The sequence below is a fragment of the Herpailurus yagouaroundi genome, unplaced genomic scaffold (assembly GCF_014898765.1).
Source record: "Herpailurus yagouaroundi ecotype Mexico unplaced genomic scaffold, PumYag 196, whole genome shotgun sequence".
Lineage (NCBI taxonomy): Eukaryota > Metazoa > Chordata > Mammalia > Carnivora > Felidae > Herpailurus > Herpailurus yagouaroundi.
This window is the reverse complement of record NW_024412427.1, coordinates 9,430,286-9,452,269: the sequence shown is the minus strand read 5'-3', so window position 1 is coordinate 9,452,269 and position 21,984 is coordinate 9,430,286. Positions and strand designations below refer to the sequence as shown.

General features: G+C 49.6%; 1 protein-coding gene across 2 annotated transcripts; it reads left to right on the top strand.

The window, feature by feature from the left end:
* The first annotated feature begins 8,840 nt into the window (after nucleotides 1–8,840).
* Nucleotides 8,841–15,830, top strand: MYL9 (myosin light chain 9). Of its 2 annotated transcripts, XM_040447139.1 has the most exons (4): nucleotides 8,842–8,974; nucleotides 12,149–12,358; nucleotides 14,124–14,285; nucleotides 15,139–15,830. In XM_040447139.1, exons 2-4 carry the CDS (start codon nucleotides 12,175–12,177, stop codon nucleotides 15,309–15,311), a joined length of 519 nt encoding a protein of 172 aa, XP_040303073.1. In that variant the 5' UTR covers nucleotides 8,842–8,974; nucleotides 12,149–12,174; the 3' UTR covers nucleotides 15,312–15,830. The 2 variants fall into 2 exon arrangements, with proteins under 2 accessions (XP_040303074.1, XP_040303073.1); XM_040447140.1 differs by lacking the exon at nucleotides 14,124–14,285 and having other exon boundaries at nucleotides 8,841–8,974.
* Nucleotides 15,831–21,984: the final 6,154 nt, after the last annotated feature.

The window sequence follows — 21,984 nt, the reverse complement described above, 5'->3', positions numbered from 1 at the left end:
GTTCAGCACCAATGCCCAGTGGTAAGAACATGCCTTTTAGGAAGTTCTTGGGCCAAGCTGAGCTTCAGACACCTGGCCTCCTCACTTGGCCCCACCCAGCTAAGAGGCAGTGACCCCTGGCTCTGGATGCACAGAACTGCCTTCCCAGGAGCTTTGTTCAGGCTGCCTCTGTGGGGCCTCTCCAGAACTCATCCCACCCTGTGGGCCAGACCCCTGCACTCAGAGCAGCATGCCCTCATCTCTGGATCCTGTTAGTGGTGGCTGAGCACCTGCTGACTGTGGGTGGCTCTCATGATGTCCTGGGGCTGGAGCCTCCCTGACCCTACACTGTTCTGAGACCCGGCTGGGGGGTGACTAGAAGGGTAAGTGAAGAGGTTTCAGGTTGCCCTGGGCACTGAGTCAGACATTCAGAGGTGAGCGAACACAAGAGGTGGCCAGGCTGGACTTGAGGGCCACTGTCCAGCTAGCAGCCCAGCTCTACTCCTGACAGGCCTGAGAGGACGAGCATGGACCTTTACCCTCAGGGCCTGAGTGTTTCTGCTACAGCAGGGGAGAGGCCTTAAGGGTTGGATCAGGGTCTCTGGCAGGGATCCTGCACTCCCTATAGCAGAGCACAACGAGAGGGAAGCACCTGGGGTGCAGAATCTGGGCCTCCACTCCCAGCCCTGCTGTCACCACAGTGGGGGAACCCCCAACCAGTTGAAAGAATTGTATAACACACACCCAGTCAACTTTTGCCGTATTTGCATCATCCCTCACAGGTACATACAAACATTCCCCCCCTCCCCTGGAGCCGTTTGAAAGTAAGTTGCATACACCATACTTTACCCCCAAACACGCCAGGCAACTCCTGAGAATAAGGACATTCCTGCACGACCACAAAATACCATCGTTACTCTCTAATTTAACAAAGGAGTGGTCCACGTGCACCCCTCCTTACCCAGGAGACCGCCCGGGGCCCAGACATTAATACCAAAGCACAGCCACACTCCAAATGCCCCAATAATGTCATCTATGCCTCTTCCTTTGTACCCACCCAGGATCCACTTAAGGATCATTCACTGCTTTCAGTTATCATGACTCTTAAGTCAAAAGAATCTGAATCAGAAACAGTTTCCCTACTTTTTTGTTTTTCACGACACTGACGTCTTTTACATGTCCAAGTAACTTGCAGATTGTTGCATGATCTGAATTTATATGTTCTCATGACTGGGTTCAGATTAAACGGTCTCATGACTGGGTTCAGATTAAACGGTCTGAACAAGAATATGGCTACGATGATATCCCATTCTCTGTGCTTCCATCACGGAATCATCTGTCACTTTAAGGAAAGACCAACAGCAGCTTCCCAGAGAAGCTGGGAATGAGTCCTCAGCCTCTGCATTTCCAAAGTCCCGTCCTTGAGGGAACAGAAAGGATCAAGGGACTGCAGACTGTGGGATGGTGCTGGGGAAGAGGCAGAGGGAGCAGGGAGCCTGTGCACCGACTCTGGGTCCCTGAGAACCACACTTAGGGCCACAGATCCCCTTCCGGACTCCCTACTCTACCAGGGTCATGAGTTCCCAAGCCTTGTGTATTCCCTACCAATGGCCTGAGAGCAGAAGGGAATGCCCAGCTGCAGCCTGGGGCAGCACTGGGTTCAGAGGTCTTATGGCCAGGACAGCAGGACAAAGCCATTGCCACCAGTGGCCTGCCAGTCAGGAACCATGTGGACACCGGCACAGGTAAGCGCTGGTGAGGATCCTCAGACCAATTGAGAAACATTCCTACGACCATCATCAGAGTGGAGTTTCTAAGAGAAATGTAGAATGAAGTTGTGTCTCCTGAGCTTCAGAACCTGGCTGATCTGAAAAATCACTGTGGCTCCTACTGCCTCTCCTTAAGGCAGCCAGAGGAACTTTATAAAAATCCTGCCTCCACTAGCTCCAGAAGTCACCCTCTCTGCTCAGAAGACTTTGCAGCCTGCCCAGTGCCAGCAGGAGAAAATCCAGCCTCTTCGCCTTGGTCTCAGAGGCCCCTGCCCCCCTTTCCAGCTGCACCTCCCATGAGATCCCATCCTGAGCTCTGTCCTCCAGCCTCACCTCAGGCCTTGCAGGGAGAGCCATGGCTCCCCACAAATGCAGTGAACATTTACTCCTTCCTCAGCCCTCAGGCCAGTTGGCAGTTCCTCAGGGAAACCCTCCCACAGTACCTGGGCCAGGCCAGGTTGATGCAAAACCCCTGCTCTAGACTTGGAGCACAAGAGCCACTTCACTTTTCCTTCTTTGTTTCTGTCACTGATGTGATACTTCCAGCCATATGATTTTAAGTGAATATCTGTCTCTACCAGCAGACAGTAGGCTCCCTGAGGGCAGGAATCGAGTTTTTTCACCAGCCCCAGTGCCTAACACAGAGGGGAGCTTCAAGAACTATTACTTCCTAAATATTTTCCCCCCTTGTTGGGGGAAGGAGAGGTGGGACTTCACAGAGAAGATAATAATTTGAGCTGGGCTTTGAAGGATGAGTAGGAGTTATCCAAGCGGTGGCAAAGAAAGGCACAATAAGCACAGAGGCAAAAGTGTGAGGCTGCTGCAGCTGGGGCAGGGGCCTTGAATGCCAGGTTAAGTAGTAGGGCTTTCACCAACTTTGAATGGAGCAGGAACATTTCCTTCCACAGAACCCAGCTTCCCATGAGACAGGGGTCCCCTGTCCCAGCCTCCAGGGGGCCATGGTACCCTAGTGACCCAGCCAGCATCAGGGTTTGTCTCTGGAACATGTCTGCAGCACCCAAACCTTAACAGGAAACCTAGGCCCTTGGGGGTCCTCAGCTGCTAATGCCTTCAACTTTCTATAGACTGACAACTCCCACATCTGAATCTGCAACCTGTACATTTCCTTGAACTCCACACTTCCCACTCACATCTCCACTGTGATGTCTAACAGGTGCTATCAAAATGAACATGTCCACCAACTAGTAAAGGGAGTAAAAAGGGTCAGAAAGTTGCCACTCAGCAACCATCGTAACAATAACTGAATCACCAGTGGGTGTTAAAAGTCATGGGTGACAGTTTGATGAGGAACAGAATATTCGTTCTCCAATGAGCACCCCACAAATTACTTATTAATGAACATACTGATTACAAAAGGGAAAAATGGTAACTTTCTGATGAATAAAGCTGGCAGACACTACCTTAGCTAGATGGCCAAACTTATTGCCAATGAGGGGAAAAATTAACATCATACATCTCCTGATAAGACACACTGAGAAGGGCATAACATCATTGCTGTGATATTCCTGTCAAAAATCCATAACTTGAAACTAATCATGAGGGAGCACCAAGTAACTGGCCTGGACTCTCCAAAAATGTTAATGTCACGAAAAGCAAAAGGTAAGGAACAGTTCCACATTGAAAGAGATGAAAGACATCTCAAAAGATGCATAAAAAGCACTTGACAAAACCCAACACCCTTTCATGATACAAAAAGCCAGAATTGAACTTCTCCAAGCTGATAAAGGGCATCCAAGAAAAATCCACAGCTGACATCATATTTAATGGTGAAAGACTGAGCTTTTCTCCTAAGATCAAGAACAAGACAAGGACACCCACTTTACTTCTTCTTCTTCTGTTCAACACTGTAGAGGAGGGCAATGTTGCCCCCAACCAGGGCAATTAGGCGAAAGGATGAATTAACTAATGAATGAATGGCATCTGGATTGGGAAGAAAGAAGCTGCACTATCTCTATTTGCAGATAACATAATGTTTCATACAGGAAATCCTAAAGCATCCATAAAAGAACTCATAAATGAGTTCAGCCATGTTCCTGGAAATAAGATCAATACACAAAAACCAACTATATTTCTACTAAGATACAATAAAAAACAGATATTCAGTATTTGTCCCTGTTTCCTGCCACATAGCTCCTAAAACCCTTGGGAATCTCTGAGATGATGAAGGGTCTTCTCATGCTAATTAGAAGACTGGTGGTTGGGGACCCCTAGGAAGCTTCAAGGTAGGGTCTGACTGACAGGGAGACCAGGGCATGATTAGAGGACTTGGACTTTCAACCTCACTTCCCCAACCTCCAGGGAGGGAAGAAGGGATGGAGATTGAGTCAATCAACAGCCAATGATTTAATCATGCCTGTGTAAGGAAGCCTCCAACAAAACCCCTACGCAACAGGGTTTGGAGAGCTTGGGTTGGCTGGGATGATGGCATGCCTGGAGAGGGTGTGGAAGCTTTCCCCACCCCCACCTTGCTGTATGTACCTCCTGCCATTTGGTTGTTCCCGAGTTGTATCCTTTACAGTAAGACAGTAACAGTAAGTTTTCCTGAGTTCTGTGAATTCTAGCAAATTATTTATCCTTGTGGGAGGATGCAGGAACCCCCAGTTTATAGCTAATCAGACAGAAATGTGGGTAACCTGGAGACCTAATATTTGCATATGGCATCAGATATGACAGCAATCTTGTAGGATTGAGCCCTTAAACCTATGGAGTCTGACACTAACTCCAGGTAGTCAGAGTTAAAATTGAACTGAATTGTTGAACACCCAGTTGGTGTCCAGAAAACTGGAGAATTGGTTGGTATAGAGAAAATACCCACACATTAGGTGTCAAAAGTGTTGTAAACAGTCCAAGTATAGGGAACACTCTAAAAATAAACTTAAGGAAACAATTCCATCTACAATACCATCAAAAATAATAAAATACTTAGGATTAAGTTGAACAGAAAAAGCATAACCCTTGTACAGTGAAAACTACAAAACATCATGAAGAGAAATTCTGAAAGATCGAAATAAAGGGAAAGACATTTCACACTCATGGATCTGAAGACTTCATATTAAGGTGGTAATACTCCATTATGGTACTGGTAATACAAATTCAACAATTTTTATCAACCACCCCCCCCCACACCTTTTATGCAGAAATTGAAAGCCGATCTTAAAATTCATATGAAAATGCAAGAGAATCTAAAAAGCCAAAACAATCTTGAAAAGGAAGAACAAAGCTGTATGACACATTTCCTGATTTCAAAACTTACTACAAAACTATAGAAATCAAGATTGTGTGGTGCTGGCAGAAGGACAGACAAATCTATCAATGAAATAGAATTTAGAGTCCAGAGAGAAACACACACATTTAAGGAACTGATTTTCAACAAGGGTGCCAAGAACTTCAATGGGGAAAGAACAATCTTAACAAGGCGTGCTAGAACAATTGGACAGCCAAGTGCAAATGAACAAAGTTGCACCGTTACCTCACCCACACACAAAATATACTCCAAGTGGATTAGAGACCTAAACTTAAGAGTGAACACCATAAAATGCTTAGAATAAAGCACACAGGTATAAACCCTCATGACCTTGGATTCAGCAATGGTTTCTTGGCTAGAATGCCAAAGGCACAAGAAACCAAAGGAAAAAAAAAAACAAAACAGATAAACTTCTCAAAGTTAGTAACATTTGTGCTTTTTGAAAATATCAAGAAAATGAAAAGATAACCCACAGAATAGGAAAATACATTTACAAGTCATATATCTGCTAAGGGTGTGATAGCCAGAATATATAAAGGACCTTTGCAACCCAACAACAAAAAGCAAACAACCAGATTTATGAGCAAAATACCTGAATAACCATTTCTCCAAAGAAGATATACAGATGTCCAATAAGCACATGAAAAGATGCTCAACACAGCATGTCATCAGGGAAATGCTAATCAAAACCACAGTGAGCTACCACTTCACACCCACCAGGATGGCTGGAAGACAAGTATTGGTGAGGTGGTGAGGAAACAGGGGTATGTGAAATGGTGTGACCTTGTTGAAAACAGTCCCTCAAAATGTAAACATAGTTATCAACCCAGCAATTCCACTCTCAGATATAGATCCAAAAAAGTGAAACACACACACACACACACACACACACACACACACACACGTGCACCAATGTTCACAGCAGCACTATTCATGATGGGCAAAAAGTATAAATAACCCAAATGCCCATAAAGATGAATGGAAAAGAAAAATGTGGTCTCTCTATGCAATGGAATATTATTCAGCCTTAAAAAGGAAGAAAATTCTGACAGATGCTATAAGATGGATGAAAATTGAAGACGTTATGCTAAGAGAAATGAGCCAGTCACAAAAGGACAAATACTGAATGATTCCACTTACATGAGGCACCTAAAATAGTCAAATGCAGAGACAGAAAATAGAATGGTGGGTGCCCAGCGGCTGAGGGAAGAGAATAGGGAGTCAGCGTTTAATGGGTGTGGAATCTCAGGTGGGGAGGATGAAAGCGTTCTGGATGGATGGTGGTGAAACTTGCACAACAGTGTGATTATACTTAATGCCACTCAACTATACATTTTCAAATGGTTAAAATGGTTATTTTTATTTATTTATTTTTAACACACACACACACACACACACACACACACACACACACACACACTGGATTGGCTCCTGGACCAGAAAAAAAATTTCCGGGTAGGACATTGCTGGGATCATTGACAAAACTTGACTATGGATTGTAAATCAGATAACAGTAGTGAATCACTGTTAAAATTTTCCTGATGTTGATAAATGTGCTATGGATATGGAAAAGAATCTCCTTTTTAGGAGATACTGAAGTATCTCCAGGTAAAAGGGCATGGTGCGTGCAAGTTACTCTCAAATGATGCTAGCAGAGGGCAGGGACACACATACACACACACAGAAAAGAGTATTATAAAGACAAATATTAACAATTGGAGAGTCTGGGTGGCCTCTTTGTATAGTTCTTATGACTTTATTCTAAATCTGAAATCATTTCAAAGTTAATAGTTTAAAAAAATTAAGAGATCCAAAACAAAACTCTCATCTCTTCCCAAACCTGCTCCTTCCATAGACAACCCATCTGATTAAGTGGCAGCTCCCTCTCCTGCAGCTCAAACCAAAACCCTTGGGAGTCATCTTTGACTCTTCCACATACATTCCAATCCATGTGTAAATCCTATTGGATGCAACTTCAAAAATCTCCAGAACCCCACCCCTTCTCCCCAGCTACCACGCTAGTCTGAGCACATCATCTCGCTGAAAAGCTCCTCACTGGTCTCACCCAGAGGGATTCAGTTAAAACACAAGCCAGATCATGTCACCCTTCTGCTCAGAACTCTGATGTCTCATGGTGGCCTACAAGGAGCCCCAGGCTAGGTCTAGGTCCCCACTGCTTCTCAGACCTCATCTCCCACCCCTCACCCCCCACCCCCTCTTCACACTCACACTTGCCTCTGGCTGCTCCTAGACCAGAGCTGGGCAAAATCCCCCTACCTGCCTCCAACACTCACTGGGTATGGTTCACTCTGTTACCGCTGCAAGTTGGCCCAAATGTCACTTCCCAGGAGGTATCCCTCCTTCCTGCCTGTTTCTTTCTCTCTCCGGTCCCTCTGCTTTATTCTCCTTCAGGGACCTCATTTCTCTCTCCAGGTCATGTATATAGCAGCTACTCGTTCACTCCACAAGAACAAATGTCTCCCCAGTGTGATTACTTTAGTTCACTGCTATTTCCCTAGCACCCAGCACAGTGCCTGGCAGGTAATAAGGTGTCAGTTAATATTTACAGAATAAGTAACTAGGTGTTGGAATGTTCCCCAGGAATGTCTGTGTTGGTTTAAAATAGGGCCAAGAGAGGGGCGCCTGGGAGGCTCAGCGAGTTGACCATCCAACTTCAGCTCAGGTCGTGATTTCACGGTTTATGGGTTTGAGCCCCACGTCGGGCTCTGTGCTGACAGCTCAGAGCCTGGAGCCTGCTTCCAATTCTGTGTCTCCCTCTCTCTCTTTCTGCCACTCCCCTGCTTGTGCTTTCTTTTGAAAGTAAATAAAACATTTAATGTTCATTTATTTTTGTGAGAGAGAGAGACACAGCGTGAGCAGGGGAGGGGCAGAGAGAGAGGGAGACACAGAATCGGAAGCAGGCTCCAGGCTCTGAGCTGTCAGCACAGAGCCCGATGTGGGACTCGAACTCATAGACCGTGAGATCATGACCTGAGCCAAAGTCGGACGCTTAACCGACTATGCCACCCAGGAGCCCCATAAATAAAACATTTAAAAAGGATGGGGGGCAGAAAAAGCTGGGCTGGAGTCCAGGTGGGGAGGGTGTTCCTTCAGGGGTCAGAATGATGCGCAGGACATGATGCACCATGGGGGAGGGGATGGGTCTGTCCTCTCAGACGCCACCCTTTCACTAAGGCCAACAAGAGTAGGTAAGGGGTGCTGCCGCCCTGAGGCTTTGAGGAGGCACCCATGCTCCCCCAGCCCCTGCCCTTATCGCTGGCTCCCAGGATGCTACCTGGCTCTTTTTTGCCACTCTTTTCACTGAATCTTCATCACCACCCTCCTATTTTACAGGAAACTGAAGACAGCCTGAAAGGAGAGTGATGTGGCTGAGGTGGGCTATTCCGTTGCAGTCCTAATGCCCAGGTGAAGCCCCCACACCAGCGGAGCCTGACTGATGACCTTTTCATGTGAGGATGTTGGGGACCATCTGATACGCCTCTTCTTTCAGACTGGGAAAAAAAGCCATACTTGGTTTGGTGGAAGGAAGCCCTCCCACGGGAATGGGCCGGGCAGCGGGGCCTTTGGGGGAAAGTTGGGGGTAGGATCTCAGAACTGAAGATCCTGGATGTCCTTCTGCCAGTCTCACTAGGAAGGAAGGGACGGCCCAAATAAATCCCCCTCCCGTGACAATCAGGGGAGAGGGGGCCACCGTTCCCCCGGCATCTCCTCCGGGCGTCACGTCCCCAGCCCGCTCTGGGAAGTCGTACCGCCTCCCGCCTGTGAGTCAAGGCCAAATAAGGCCTCGCGGGTGTGCCGCCCTGCCCCGCCCCTCCGCGCACACATTCTTCTGCCTTGTAAGGCCGGTGCGGCCCCGCCCACCGAGCCCGGAGCCGGACCGACGGACGGCCCGCGCCCTGCACTTGCTCAGCACGGAGAGCGAGCACCTTCTTCGCATCAGGTGGGAGCCGCGGCCGCGGGGGGGCTAGGGTAGGCGATGTGAGGCCCCACGGACAGGGACGCCGAGGATCTCGGCAAGGACAACCGTCATGGGGCTGGGGCTGTGAGTTGCGGGTCAGACCGGACTCTGGCGGGGCTGGGCAGCAGGGAGACTGTTCTAGGCTCTGGGAGCCGGTGCTCCTTTGGTGAGGGTTTGGTGAGGGAACACTGTCCAGGCCCTTCCCATTTGCAGTGGAGTTTCAGACGCCAAGCCCAGAGCTCTGGGGTGCCCAGAAGGGGAGGGAGTTGTGGTCACCTGTGTTCCCTGCCCCAGAAAACCCATGTGTGTCACAGACAGGCTCCTTGAGACCCCCTCCAGAGCATCCGTGTCCTCTCCCCTATCTCCTGGGGCAGGAGAGAGGGATGAGATAAAGGTAACCCCACCCCACACACACCAATGCTGTGTGAGAGCACTTGAGACTTCCATGCACTAGGCCATCTGTCCAACTGTGCCTGGTGGGTGGGAAGGGTCTGTCAAAGGGCTCTGGAGCCAGACAGGGACCTGGGCCAGGGGACCTCAATCCCTGCTGGTCCTCCCCAGCTTTCTAACTGCTCTGAGGAAGGAGTCAGATCACTCAGCCAGGGAGGAGGTGAATTTACTAGCAAGGCATCTGGCACCACCAGCCATAGGAACCAAGAGATAATGGAGGACACAGGCACCAGAAGGAGGGAGATGTCACCTAGTTGCAGCCAGTCCAAATACCAGTTGTATCTGATTCCCTAGGGTCTAGGACCCCCAGGAGCAGGTTCCAGGGCTAAGGGACTAGCCTGTCCCTGACCCCGTTTCCTCAACCAAGCCTATAAACCGCCTCTAGTCACACAGAGCCCTCAGCTGTAGTAGGCCCACCACCAGGAGCCTCTTAGGGTATGTGTTTCCTTCTGTGTTCAGTCATCAAGGGCACCAAGGGCTGGCCATTACCACCCACTCACCCAAGCCTAGCCCAAGCATCCTGGCTGCCTGTTGGGCTCTACCCCCCTCATGGGCACAACACTTCCCTTCTTGGGCATTAGTTCTTAAACTGCACAATGGCGGGGGCGGGGGGGGGAACCTCACCCTGCTTCCCAAGATTGCTGGGATGGACAAACCTTAAAGCTCAGTGCTGGATAGATGAGGAAGGGGAAGCCACAGAGACAGAAGGGCCCAGCCAGTATCACAGCAGTGGGTGAGATCTCAGCCATTCCTACCTCTGGCCATGGCTTCCTCTCTCCTCCCGGCTCCATCTGCATAGATCTTTGCAGACAGGAGGGCCATGGCAACAGTGATGATAACCATCACAGCATCTCATGACTGGGTTACTTGTTGGCTTTTTATGGGTTCTGTGAGTCAAAGTTCCCAGAAAACAGAGGGCTTCAGGAAGGACTGGGCCCCTCAGAGCACTAAAGCCCTGCTGATGCCACCATCTCATTCCTGCCCAGCTAATGGGTGAGAAGGGCTTCTGTCTACCCACCCTGTACCCTGTGAGAAACACCCAGGGCCAGGTGTGTCAGTCCAGTGGAACACAGCAGCAGTCTGTCATTACTACAGATGGCTGTGGTCCTGGGGAAGGGCTGCGGCTGGCCAGGATCCCTGCTCAGCATTTAAGATCTCAAAGACCAACGTCTGAGATGACTGGAACAGGGGCATGGGATAGAGTCTGAGATGACTGGAACAGGGGCATGGGATAGAGGCCAACAGACAGCTTGAGGGGCATTCATAACCACACAACTTGGGGCTAAAAACAGGCAGAGAAGGCTTTCTGGAGGCAGGCCCTGGACCAACGGCTCAGGGCAGAGGAGAGAGGCAGGCAGTGGTCCTAAGTACTGAGCCCCAGCTGCGGGGCACATAGCACTAGGTCTTCAGGGGCACCGTCCCCATGAGCCATGACAAGGGTTGAGGGAAAGAGCACTGTGCTTTGCCTCAGTTTCCCCATCTGTACAGTGGGAGAAGTAGACTGGCTGCAGTTGCCATCACAGCATTAATTAAACAAGCATCTATTAGCCTATTAGTACATCAGGGGAGGGAGAGAGAGACCTCTAGGTGCTTACTGTCAAAGCAAGGGTCAGGGACCTGCTCCCCAAGGAGGTGTCTCAAGAACTAGGCTGGAAAAGGAAGGGCGTTCAGTGGGAAGGACTAAGGAGGAAAGTCTGAGGGTGTCTGGGGAACATCCAGAGGTCCAGCATGGCTGGGTCATGGATGGCAAGAGGGACACAGTGAGGGGTGCCATGCTCAGTCAGACAAGGGTTGGAGGGGTTCACACAGGACCCTGAATGCCAGACTCAGGGGCCCAGACTTGTTCTGGAGTGAGGCAAGAACCTTCAAGGGCTTCAAGGTGAAGTGATAGGTGGTACAGGTCTGGATCTATATGGGATGGGAGAGACTAGCTAGAGGCTAGGAGGCCAGGTCTAAACAAGAGTGACAAGAAGCTGGGGCTCTCAGCCTGGGGAAGCCTCATGCCCCTATTAAGCACTGAGCAGTAAGAATAAGGAGTAGGGCCCAAATCAGGTCTATCATCCACCCAAGGGGCTGATCAAGTGTGGGCAAGTTGGGGGAGGGAACACTGCCCAGAGCATAGGCCTTCCAGAACATCCAGAACAGAGGGATAGGGAGGAGGAAGGAGGAGGAGGGGGAGGAGAGGACAAGAATGTCAAGAATGCAGGGCCACTGATCCAGCTCCATACTGCCAGGGGCAGAGGAGCTGGCAGGGAGCCTCACAACCTCCCACATTTCAACCCACCTTGTCACTTGGAGGGAGAGAAATGGAGAGTGTAAATGCTATTAAGGATTAAAAGAGATAAAGCAAGGACAGGTTGGCAACAAACCCAATCTTACCCAAACAGCCACAGCAAAAATAGCTTATTCTGTGCCTGGCACCATTCCAGTGGCTTCTCAGGCACTAAGTCAATGATTCCCTACTGCTGGGCATTCCTCATGTCCCCATTCCCAGATGAAGAAATTCACTGGGAGAGGTAGAGAAGTTGTTTATGATCACATAGAGCCCATGCCTGTCTGCTTTTGTGATGAGCTGGATGACAGGAGCCCCAAGCCTATGGGAGGCCTTGAATGCCAGGCCCAAGCACTGACAGCCCGTCTAGGGTAGGCAGGAAGATTCTCTGGCCCAGGCTCATAAGCTCTTCCCCTGACACCCACTTCCTGCAGGGAAGCCCCACCCACCAGAAGCCAAGATGTCCAGCAAGCGAGCCAAGGCCAAAACCACCAAGAAGCGGCCACAGCGGGCCACATCTAATGTCTTCGCGATGTTTGACCAGTCCCAGATCCAGGAGTTTAAGGAGGCCTTCAATATGATTGACCAGAACCGAGATGGCTTCATTGACAAGGAGGACTTGCATGACATGCTGGCCTCGCTGGGTGAGCAGGGATGGGGGTGGCTGGGGTCTAAGCGGGCCCCGCAAGGGTTGCAACTGAGGCAGGCAGTGGGGCTGCTCGTCATTATAGAGTACGTCCCATGTAGTGACATGTGGTACCCACCCTGGAGAGCAGATGCCATTACTTTCTCCATTTAACAGACAGGGAAACTGAGGCACAGAGCAGTTCGACATTGGATCTGAACCCAGACAGGCTCACTCTAGAGCAGTGCTGCCTCAGGCAAATTTGTGGTAGGGGTGCCTGGTATCACTTCATTTAAAGCGAAGGATCAGCAACTAAAGAAAGTTTTAACTACACAGACTTTCCAGCGTACAGATAGGGAAACTGAAGCCAAGTGCCTCCCCTTGTTCAGAAGTCACCCATGTCAGGCTCTTAGAGCCTCTCTGACTCCAGCGACTTCCTCAGGAACCTAGTACAATTCACCACTGCTCAGATGGGAAAACGAACACCCAGAGGCCAAGCCTCCAGATACCACCTCCCTAGTCTGTGGCCCCGCCCTCACATCCTTCCCATGTGCTAGCCACAAACACTACTCTCAGCATCAGTTCCCGGCACCTCCTTCATCCAGGTGAGAGCGTCTAGGTCAAACACTGGCTGGGGAAGATAGGAAGCCTCTGGCAGTGGAGGAGGCAGCCTGTGGAGGTCAAGCCCCAAGCTCTGGGGAAAGACAGACCTGAGTTAGCCCCTGGCATTGCCCCTCACAGCTGGGCAGCCCTGCTCTGAGCCCATTTCCCTTCCTGTGCAATGGTGACTGTGGCCCTTGTATACACACACGCCCAGGGTGTCTGGGGAGAGGACTGGGCAACCCTGAGTTGGAGGGTTGTTGACATCAGACACTGCCCCCTCGTGGGCCATCTACCCAGAAAAACCTGCATTCCTATTTGTAGCTCATGTCAGTGGGCCACAGGTCAGTCCTGGCCTTCTGGTTAAGAACATCATCCTCCAGTTTAAAAATAAGAGCAGCAGATAATAAAATAAGAAGAAGCTGTGCATGTATCTTAATTCTCAAAGCAATCCTACTGGGTAGATGTGATTATCATTCCCACTTTATAAATGAGGAAACAGAGGTTCAGAGAGGGTAAATAATTTGCCTGAGACCACACAGCTACTACGTAGTACAGCTGGGATTTGAACCCAGCAGTTGATTTGAGTATGGGGCTGTGCCAATTGTTCTGTATGATTTTACAACCACTGGTGCTATTTCACAATTCTAAGACACGGGGGAAACCAAGGCACAAAACTGGGATTCAGACTCCAGTCTTTGTGACACCACAGCTCACTGGTTTAACCATTTTCAACACTGTGCCTGGAATCTGCGGTCTAGCTGATTGGGTTCCAATGCTGGCTCCACTCCTTACTTGCTGTGTGATCTTGGATAAGTGGCCTCACCTCTGTGTTTCAGGTCCCACACCTGTGAAGTTGGGGTGAGTATGCTGACCTCACAGCATGATGAAAGTTAAAGCAGTCAGGCATGTGGGGCAGCAGACACCATGGACAGTCAGCAAATGGTGACTCCTACACTTAAGAGGTCACGGATATTAGACCAGAGGTGGAAGCTGGCCAGGGCAGCCTGGAGAGCCCAGGGGAGGGAGCAGTCAGAAAGCGGGCTGCTCCAGCAAGATGCTGTGCAATTTACAAAATGTATTATCTCCTGCCTATGGGACTCAAACAGGCCATGAAGGGAGGGGACAGGGAGGTGGGCGGGGACAGGGCAGTGACAGCAGGCACAAATGTCCCTCTGCCACAGGGAAGAATCCCACAGATGAGTACCTTGAGGGCATGATGAGCGAGGCCCCGGGGCCCATCAACTTCACCATGTTTCTCACCATGTTTGGGGAGAAGCTGAACGGCACAGATCCTGAGGATGTGATCCGAAATGCCTTCGCCTGCTTCGACGAGGAGGCCTCAGGTCAGCAGCCTCCAGGTGGAGGCCTAGACAGGGCCGGGTCTGAGCACTTCACCCAGGGTGCCCACGGGGATGCAGGTGGGGCTGGGCTGTGCTGGGACTTGTCCCCAAAGGCCAGAATGGAAATCCCGCATCTGCTGGTTTCCACGGCCAAACCATGCCCTGTCCTTGTTCTCTTCCCCCCAATGCTAGAGCACAAGAGCCCACAACCACCAAGACATCCCACTTCTTGAGTTCACCTGTTGGCCCAGCACATTGCCCCCACTTTAGACTCTCCCAGAAACTAAATCATTCTAGGCCCTTCTGGCCAACAAGGTACAAAAACCAGCCCCCATCCTCAAATCTTCCAAAGGGATTGCGTCCCACAAATAGTTTGTCCCAGACACAGGCCAGGATGATGCTGGCAGCGGTGACTTCAGTAGTTTCTCAGGGGCCACAGGCCCAAGTACATTCACATTTTCCTCACTACCTTCATAATCCCCTACCAGGGTGGCGGCATATTTTCATCCCCAATTTCCAGGTCAAACAGGCACAGAGAGGTTTAAGAACTTGCTCATGGTCATGCAGCCAGGAAGAAGGGGGAGGAGCATGCAAACAGGCAGTGGAACTCTAGGGCTCATGCTCTTAAAGTGAGACATACCCAGCCCCCCATACTTACAGCCCCAAGTACCCTACAGAAACACACAGAACCCTCCCTCTGGGGCTCTGGGAAGCTTGAACTGGCTGGAGGCCAGAGCTGTGTCTTTTCCTGGTCCTTCCCCCACTACAAGGTCTGCAAGGACTGGGGTTCAGGGTAGGGGTATTGGGCATGTCCCAGCTTGAGTCCTTGTCTCACAGACCCTGGCCCTGCCCCCAGGTTTTATTCACGAGGACCACCTACGGGAGCTGCTTACCACCATGGGCGACCGCTTCACAGATGAAGAAGTGGACGAGATGTACCGAGAGGCACCCATTGATAAGAAAGGCAACTTCAACTATGTGGAGTTCACCCGCATCCTCAAGCATGGGGCCAAGGACAAGGACGACTAGGCTGCCCCAGGCCCCTATCCCACTCACCTGCTCCCCACCCTCACTGTACACCAGCTCCACGCCCGTGACCCCACAGGACCCTCTCAGGGGATCCTCCCTCTGAGGGGTTAGGGGCCCAGCTCACAGTGGAGGAACAGGCTGAGAGCATGCAGTGCCAGGCAGGGGGCACACAGCCAACATGAGGCAGGTGTTGCAATGTGACCCTCTGAAAGAGGACCGTCTCCTAGAGAGCTGGGCCTCATGGGCTTTTCCCCGCAGGACAAGCCCCGTGTCCTGTCTGGGACACAACTTCACATGCACCCCCATGTAGGACAAGACAGCTCTTTCCCAGCCACTGCCACAAACACAAACCTCACCAAGGTCCCTTCTCTGAGGACAGGATTCCAGACCCCTTCTTTGTGCCCTGCCCAGCCACCAGAACACAGCCCACCCCACCAGGAGTGTGATCCAGAAGATGCATGTAAACTGGATATTTGATCCAGGGGAGGCAGAATCTCTAATAGAAGTCTGAGCACTGCTTTGGGTCTGTGTGTCTGCTGCTGGGGTGAAATAAAGGAGCTCCTAATCCCTAAACACCCTCCTGCCCTCTCCTGTCCCCAGTGGCTGCCCAGACCCCTACCTTCCCCTGGCCAAGGAAAGACTCAGCTGAGACCAGACCAGAGTGGGGAGCAGACAGAGGTGCTGAGGGAAACAGTCCTTCTGGGAAGGAGAGGCATGAGTGAGGAGGACCCACAGGAATCACCACAGCATATCTCAGGGGCACCGGGAGGTCAGAGGTCAAGGTCGCCCAGTCTTCAGGACTATAGCCTGGATCGCCAGGGACACCTCAATGTTCCTGGAAAGCCAGATGGTCCTGGAAGAGCAGGAAGGCTTCGGGAACAGTGAGAAGAGTGCATCCCAGTAGCTCCAAGGTTAAGGTGGGAATGAATGGGTTTAAGGAATTCCCTGAGGTCAGCTCCAGGCAGCCACCAGGTGTGCTCTGGGCTGTGCCTTCTGCATCTGGAGGGTCAGTTCAGCCACAAGACCAGCTTTTTACATCCCACACGCACACAAGGTGAGCGAACCTGGGATCTCTGTTACACATGAATGGTGGGGACACTGACAACAATGCCTGGGGCTTAAGGAGCAGAAATACTGGTTGAATGAACAGATAGCCAAGAGAAGCAAGGACTGCCTGAGGTCACCCAGTGGATCTGGGACATAGGGAGGGCTGAATCCCAGCCTCTAGATCCTCCACAGGGCTCAGGCCTGGGCTAGACACATCCCACCTGACCCCAGCAAAGGTTGGGGAACAGCTGCTGGGACTGGCTTGACCTGACGCCTCCCTAAAGATCACCCCCAGCCAGCCAGCCGCAGCACACAGCAAAAGTCTGAGATAAGAGCCAAGGGAGTGCTGAGCACTAAGAGGACTGTGTACTGGCCGAGGAGGGTCTAACTTCCCACAAACCTCTGCCCCACCTCAAGACCAGGCCCCTCCCAGTCAGGCCCTGGTCAGAGCTGACCATGAAACTACCCCTCTCTGGCCTCCAAATTGAGCCCCATGAGTCCCTGATCTCTACTCTGGATGCAGCCAGCTGCAAACAGTTTCTGACCAGGCCCACATACTGTGACAGACTCAGTGGACCATGCCTTTGACCCTGGCCCCAGATGGAGGGTCTTTAGCCTGACTACCTGTGCACTGCAGCTAGCCCCAAGGAAGGAGCAGGCTCTGGGCATCCTCCTGGGACTCCAGGGTCACAGGTCACTCTGTAGAGTCACTGGCACCAAAAGCCTTTCTGGAAGAAGGCAGGGATGTGGTTAGAAACCAGCTTCCTTGCACTCTGCCCCCCAGTTTGCATTCCTGTCACAAGCCTACTCCCCCTTCACCCCAGAGAGAGGGAAAGATTCACACCTGGTGTGAGGGTACAGAACTCATCCACCCTCACTGGTTTCTGAGCTGGCCTGAGGCTGACCTGACGGGATCCAGAGGATGGGACAAGGTAAGTGTTCTGTGCGTGGAAAGGCAGGACCAGCAGGCGGGAGGAATGTGCAGGAGCAGAGCTAGGAGGGTATGGAAGCAGCCTGGACAAAGTCTGGGAGCAGGAATGCATGTAGCATATTCAGGAGCCAGGAAGAAGGCAGTTTTCCATTTATGAGCTAATTTATTAAAATATTAACACCTTTTTAGAAAAGCAGCAGCAGCTACTGTTTTATCTCTTACAGGCAACATTTACAGGTAACAGTGAAGCATGCCCAGAACTTTCAAAGTCTATCATAAACTCAGAAGCCACAAAGAAAAAGACTGGTGCATTTAAATCCATGAAGACTAGGGGCACCTGGCTGGCTCAGTCGTTAGAGCATGCGACTCTTGATCTCAGGGTTGTGAGTTTGAGCCCCATGTTGGGCGTAGAGATTACTTAAAAATAAAATAGGGGCACCTGGGTGGCTCAGTCAGCTAAGCGTCCCACTTCAGCTCAGGTCATGATCCTGTGGTCCATGGGTTCGAGCCCCACATCAGGCTCTGTGCTGACAGCTCAGAGCCTGAAGCTTGCTTCGGATTCTGTCTCTCCCTTTCTCTCTGCCCCTCCCCTGCTTGTACTCTTTCTCTCTCTCTCAAAAAAAAAACAAGCATTAAAAATTTTTTCTTAATAAAATACAATAAAATAAAATCTTTAAGGGGTGCCTGGGTCCGTTAAACATCCAACTCGGTTTCGGCTCAGATCATGATCCAAGGGTAGTGGGATCGAGCCCTGTGTTGGGTTCCATGCTAAGTGTGGAGCCTGCTTAAGATTCTCTCTCTCTTCCTACACCTCTCTACCCAGCTTGCACACTCTAAAAAAAAAAAAAAAAAAAAAAAAATTATACCTGTTGGTGGGTTTAAATAAATAAAAGCTTTAAAATATTTAATTTTGTGGTAAAATTATGTGGTATATTTATGTGGTAAAATACACATAAAGTTGGGGCACCTGGGTGGCTCAGTTGGTTAAGCATCCAACTTTGGCTCTGGTCATGATCTCGCAGTTCAGGAGTTTAAGCCCCACATGTCTGCTGTCAACACGGAGACCACTTCGGATCCTCTGTCTGTCTGTCTCTCTCTCTCTCTCTGCCCCTTGCCCATTCTCTCTCTCAAAAATAAATACACATTAAAAAAAATACACATAGGGGCGCCTGTGTGGCTCAGTCGGTTGAGCGTCCGACTTCAGCTCAGGTCATGATCTCGTGGTTCGTGGGTTCGAGCTCCGCGTCGGGCTCTGCGCTGACACTCGGAGCCTGGAGCCTGCTTCAGATTCTGTGTCTCCCTCTCTCTCTGCCCCGCCCCTGCTCGCACTCTGTCTCCTTCTCAAAAATAAATACACATTTTAAAAAATACACATAGGGGCACCTGTGTGGCTCAGTCAGTTGAGCGTCCAACTTCAGCTCAGGTCATGATCTCGTGGTTCATGGTTTCGAGCCCTGCGTCGGACTCTGTGCTGACACTTGGAGCCTGGAGCCTGCTTCAGATTCTGTGTCTCCCTCTCTCTCTCTGCCCTCCCCCGCTTGCACTCTGTCTCTCTCTCTCTCAAAAATAAACATTAAAAAAAATTTTTTTAAATACACATAAAGTTTACCATCTCAACCATTTGTTTTAGGTAAACTCTACCCCCAACGTGGGGCTCCCACTCAGGACCCCAAGATCAAGAGTTTCAGGCTCCACAAACTAAGCTAGCCAGGAGCCCCCCATCTCAACCATTTTCAATTGTACAGTTCAGTAGCACATTCACACTACTGTGCAATCACGACCACCATCTACTTCCAGAACCTTTTCATCTTCCTCCAATGAAACTCTGTTCCCATAAAATACCAACTGCCCATTTCCCCTCCTCTCAGACTCTGGCAACCACTCTTGTGCTTTCTGTCTCTGAGTCTGACTGCTCTAGGTACCTCACATAAGTGGAATCACTGTATTTGTCATTTTGCTTCTGGTTTATTTCACTTCACATTAATAATCTCCTCAAGACTCATTTTCATTTTAGCATGAGTCAGACTGTCCTTTTTAAAACATTTTTTTTTAATGTTTATTTTTGAGAGAGAGACAGAGTATGTACGAGCGGGAGAGGCGCAGAAGGAGGGAGACACAGAATCTGAAACAGGTTCCCGGCTCTGAGCTGTAAGCACAGAGCCTGATGCAGGGCTCGAACTCACAAACTGCGAGACCATGACCTAAACCAAAGTGGGATGCTTAACTGAGCCACCCAGTGCCTCAGAATGTCCTTTTTCAAGGCTGAATAACATTCCATTGTACGTGCAGAACCACACAGAACCATTTTGCTTATCTATTCGTCTGTCCAAGGATGCTTGAGGTGTTTCCACCTTTTCACTATTGTGAATGTGGCTGCTATGAATGTGGGTGCTGAGTAGGTTATTTTTACATATGTAGACAGCACCTACTATGTGCCAGGCACATTAAGCACTAGAGCTGTCAAAATGGAAAAATCACAGTTCTGATGCTAAAGGAGCTCACATGGTCATGGGGGAGACTGTCCAGAAACAAGACAGCTATGAGTAAGAGTTCAGTGTGACAGGATCACACAGTGACCCAGGGACATCGTGAGGGTAAGGGGATGAGGCAAGGATCCAGGAGAAAGTGTGATATGGGGCATAAATCAGGCCAGGTTCAATCAGGAAAAGGAAACCACTGGTGCAAAAGCCTGAGGTCACAACTAAAGGGCCTGCAGCTCCTAAGAATGAGAAAAAGTCTGAGCTCTGGCTCTGTCCCCTACCAACCCAGTGACTCTAAAGAAGCAGAGGGAGGTTAAAGGAGTTGTAAACACCACCCAAACACAAAGGATCCCATAGGGCCATGGCTGGGCTCCAGTGGATGAGGTGGGGAGGTATCAAGGGAAGGAGGGATAAACAGCAACCCAAAGCAAAACTCAGGTTCTGGGAGGGTTGGAAGTCTTGGCTCTTTATCTGGAGCCTCAGGGTAACCCTGAGATGAAAGGTAGAAACCACCCAAGCCCCTAAGTATCCCTCTAGTAACAGGGAAGGAAGTAGCACTTGAAAAAGAACTGTGCCAGGGTGGAGCTAAGACTAACAAGAGGCAAAGAAGAACCCAAGAATTTATCCATATTATTAATAACTACACGTTAACAATTTTGAAAACTTAGAGGTTTGTGGGTGGCTGTTAAGCGGCTGACTCTTGATCTCGGCTCAGGTCGTGATCTCGCGGTCATAAGACTGAGCCCCACATCAGGCTCCATGCTGAGCATGGAGCCTATGTGAGATTCTCTCTCTCCCTCTCTCTCTCTGTGCCTCTCCCTTATGCACGTGTTCTCTCTCAAAATAAACAAACATTGAAAAAAAAACAATTTTGAAAACTTAAACAAACTGAACAAATTCCTGAAATAGCAGAGGCTTAGAAGTAACTCAGAATGAAATAAAAGAGCAAAACATTAAAAACAGGAAAAAAGAGGGATGCCTGGGTGGCTCAGTCAGTTGAGCGTCTGACTCTTGATTTTGGTTCAGGTCATGATCCCAGGGCCTTGGGATCAAGCTCCACGTCATGCTTCGTGCTGAGCGTGGAGCCTGCTTAAGATTCTCTCTCTCTCCCTCTGCCCCTCACCTCCCCACACCCCCACCACTCACGTGCACACACTCTCTCTCTTAAATATAAAAATAAATTAATAAATAAAAATGTGAAAAAAACAATAGCCAAATTATGGAAGCACAAGTACCCATCAATACTTGAATGGATTAAGAAGATGTGGTGTATATATATATACAATGGAATATTATTCAGTCATAAGAAAGAAATCTTGCCATTTGCTATGCCATGAATGGAGCTCGAGAGTATATTACTAAGTGAAATAAGTCAGAGAAAAAACAAATATCATTGGTTTCCTCATATGTGGAATTTAAGAAACGAAACAAAGGAGCGATGGGGAAAAATGAGAGACAAACCAAGAAACAGACTCTTAATTACAGAGAACAAACTGAAGGGAGGTGGGCAGGAGGATGGGTGAAATACGTAAAGGAGATTAAGAGTACACTGAACATGATGAGTATAGAACTGTTGAATCACGGGGCACCTGGGTGGCGCAGTCGGTTGAGCGTCCGACTTCAGCCAGGTCACGATCTCGTGGTCCGTGAGTTCGAGCCCCGCGTCAGGCTCTGGGCTGATGGCTCGGAGCCTGGAGCCTGTTTCTGATTCTGTGTCTCCCTCTCTCTCTGCCCCTCCCCCATTCATGCTCTGTCTCTCTCTGTCCAAAAAATAAATAAACGTTGAAAAAAAAAAAAAAAAAGAACTGTTGAATCACTATATTGTACACCGGAAACTAATATAACACTCTATTAACTATACTGAAATTAAAATTTTTGAAAATAAAAAAAAAAGGAAAAGAAAGCCAAAGTTTTCTTCTAAGTATTGGTGAATTTGAAGCACTGGTTAAAAATCTTCCCACAGGGGGACCTTGCTGGCTTAGTCAGTAGAGCATGAGACCCTTGGTCTTGGGGTTGTGAGTTCAAACCCCGCGTTGGGTGTAGAGATTACTTAAAAATAAAATCTTTAAAAAAATAAAATCTTTGGGGTGCCTAGGTGGCCCAGTCAGTTAAGCATCTGACTCTGGATTTCATCTCAAGTCATGATCTCAAGGTCATGGGATCAAGCCCCTCGTCAGGCTCTGCGCTGGGCATGAAGCCTGCTTAAGATTCTCCC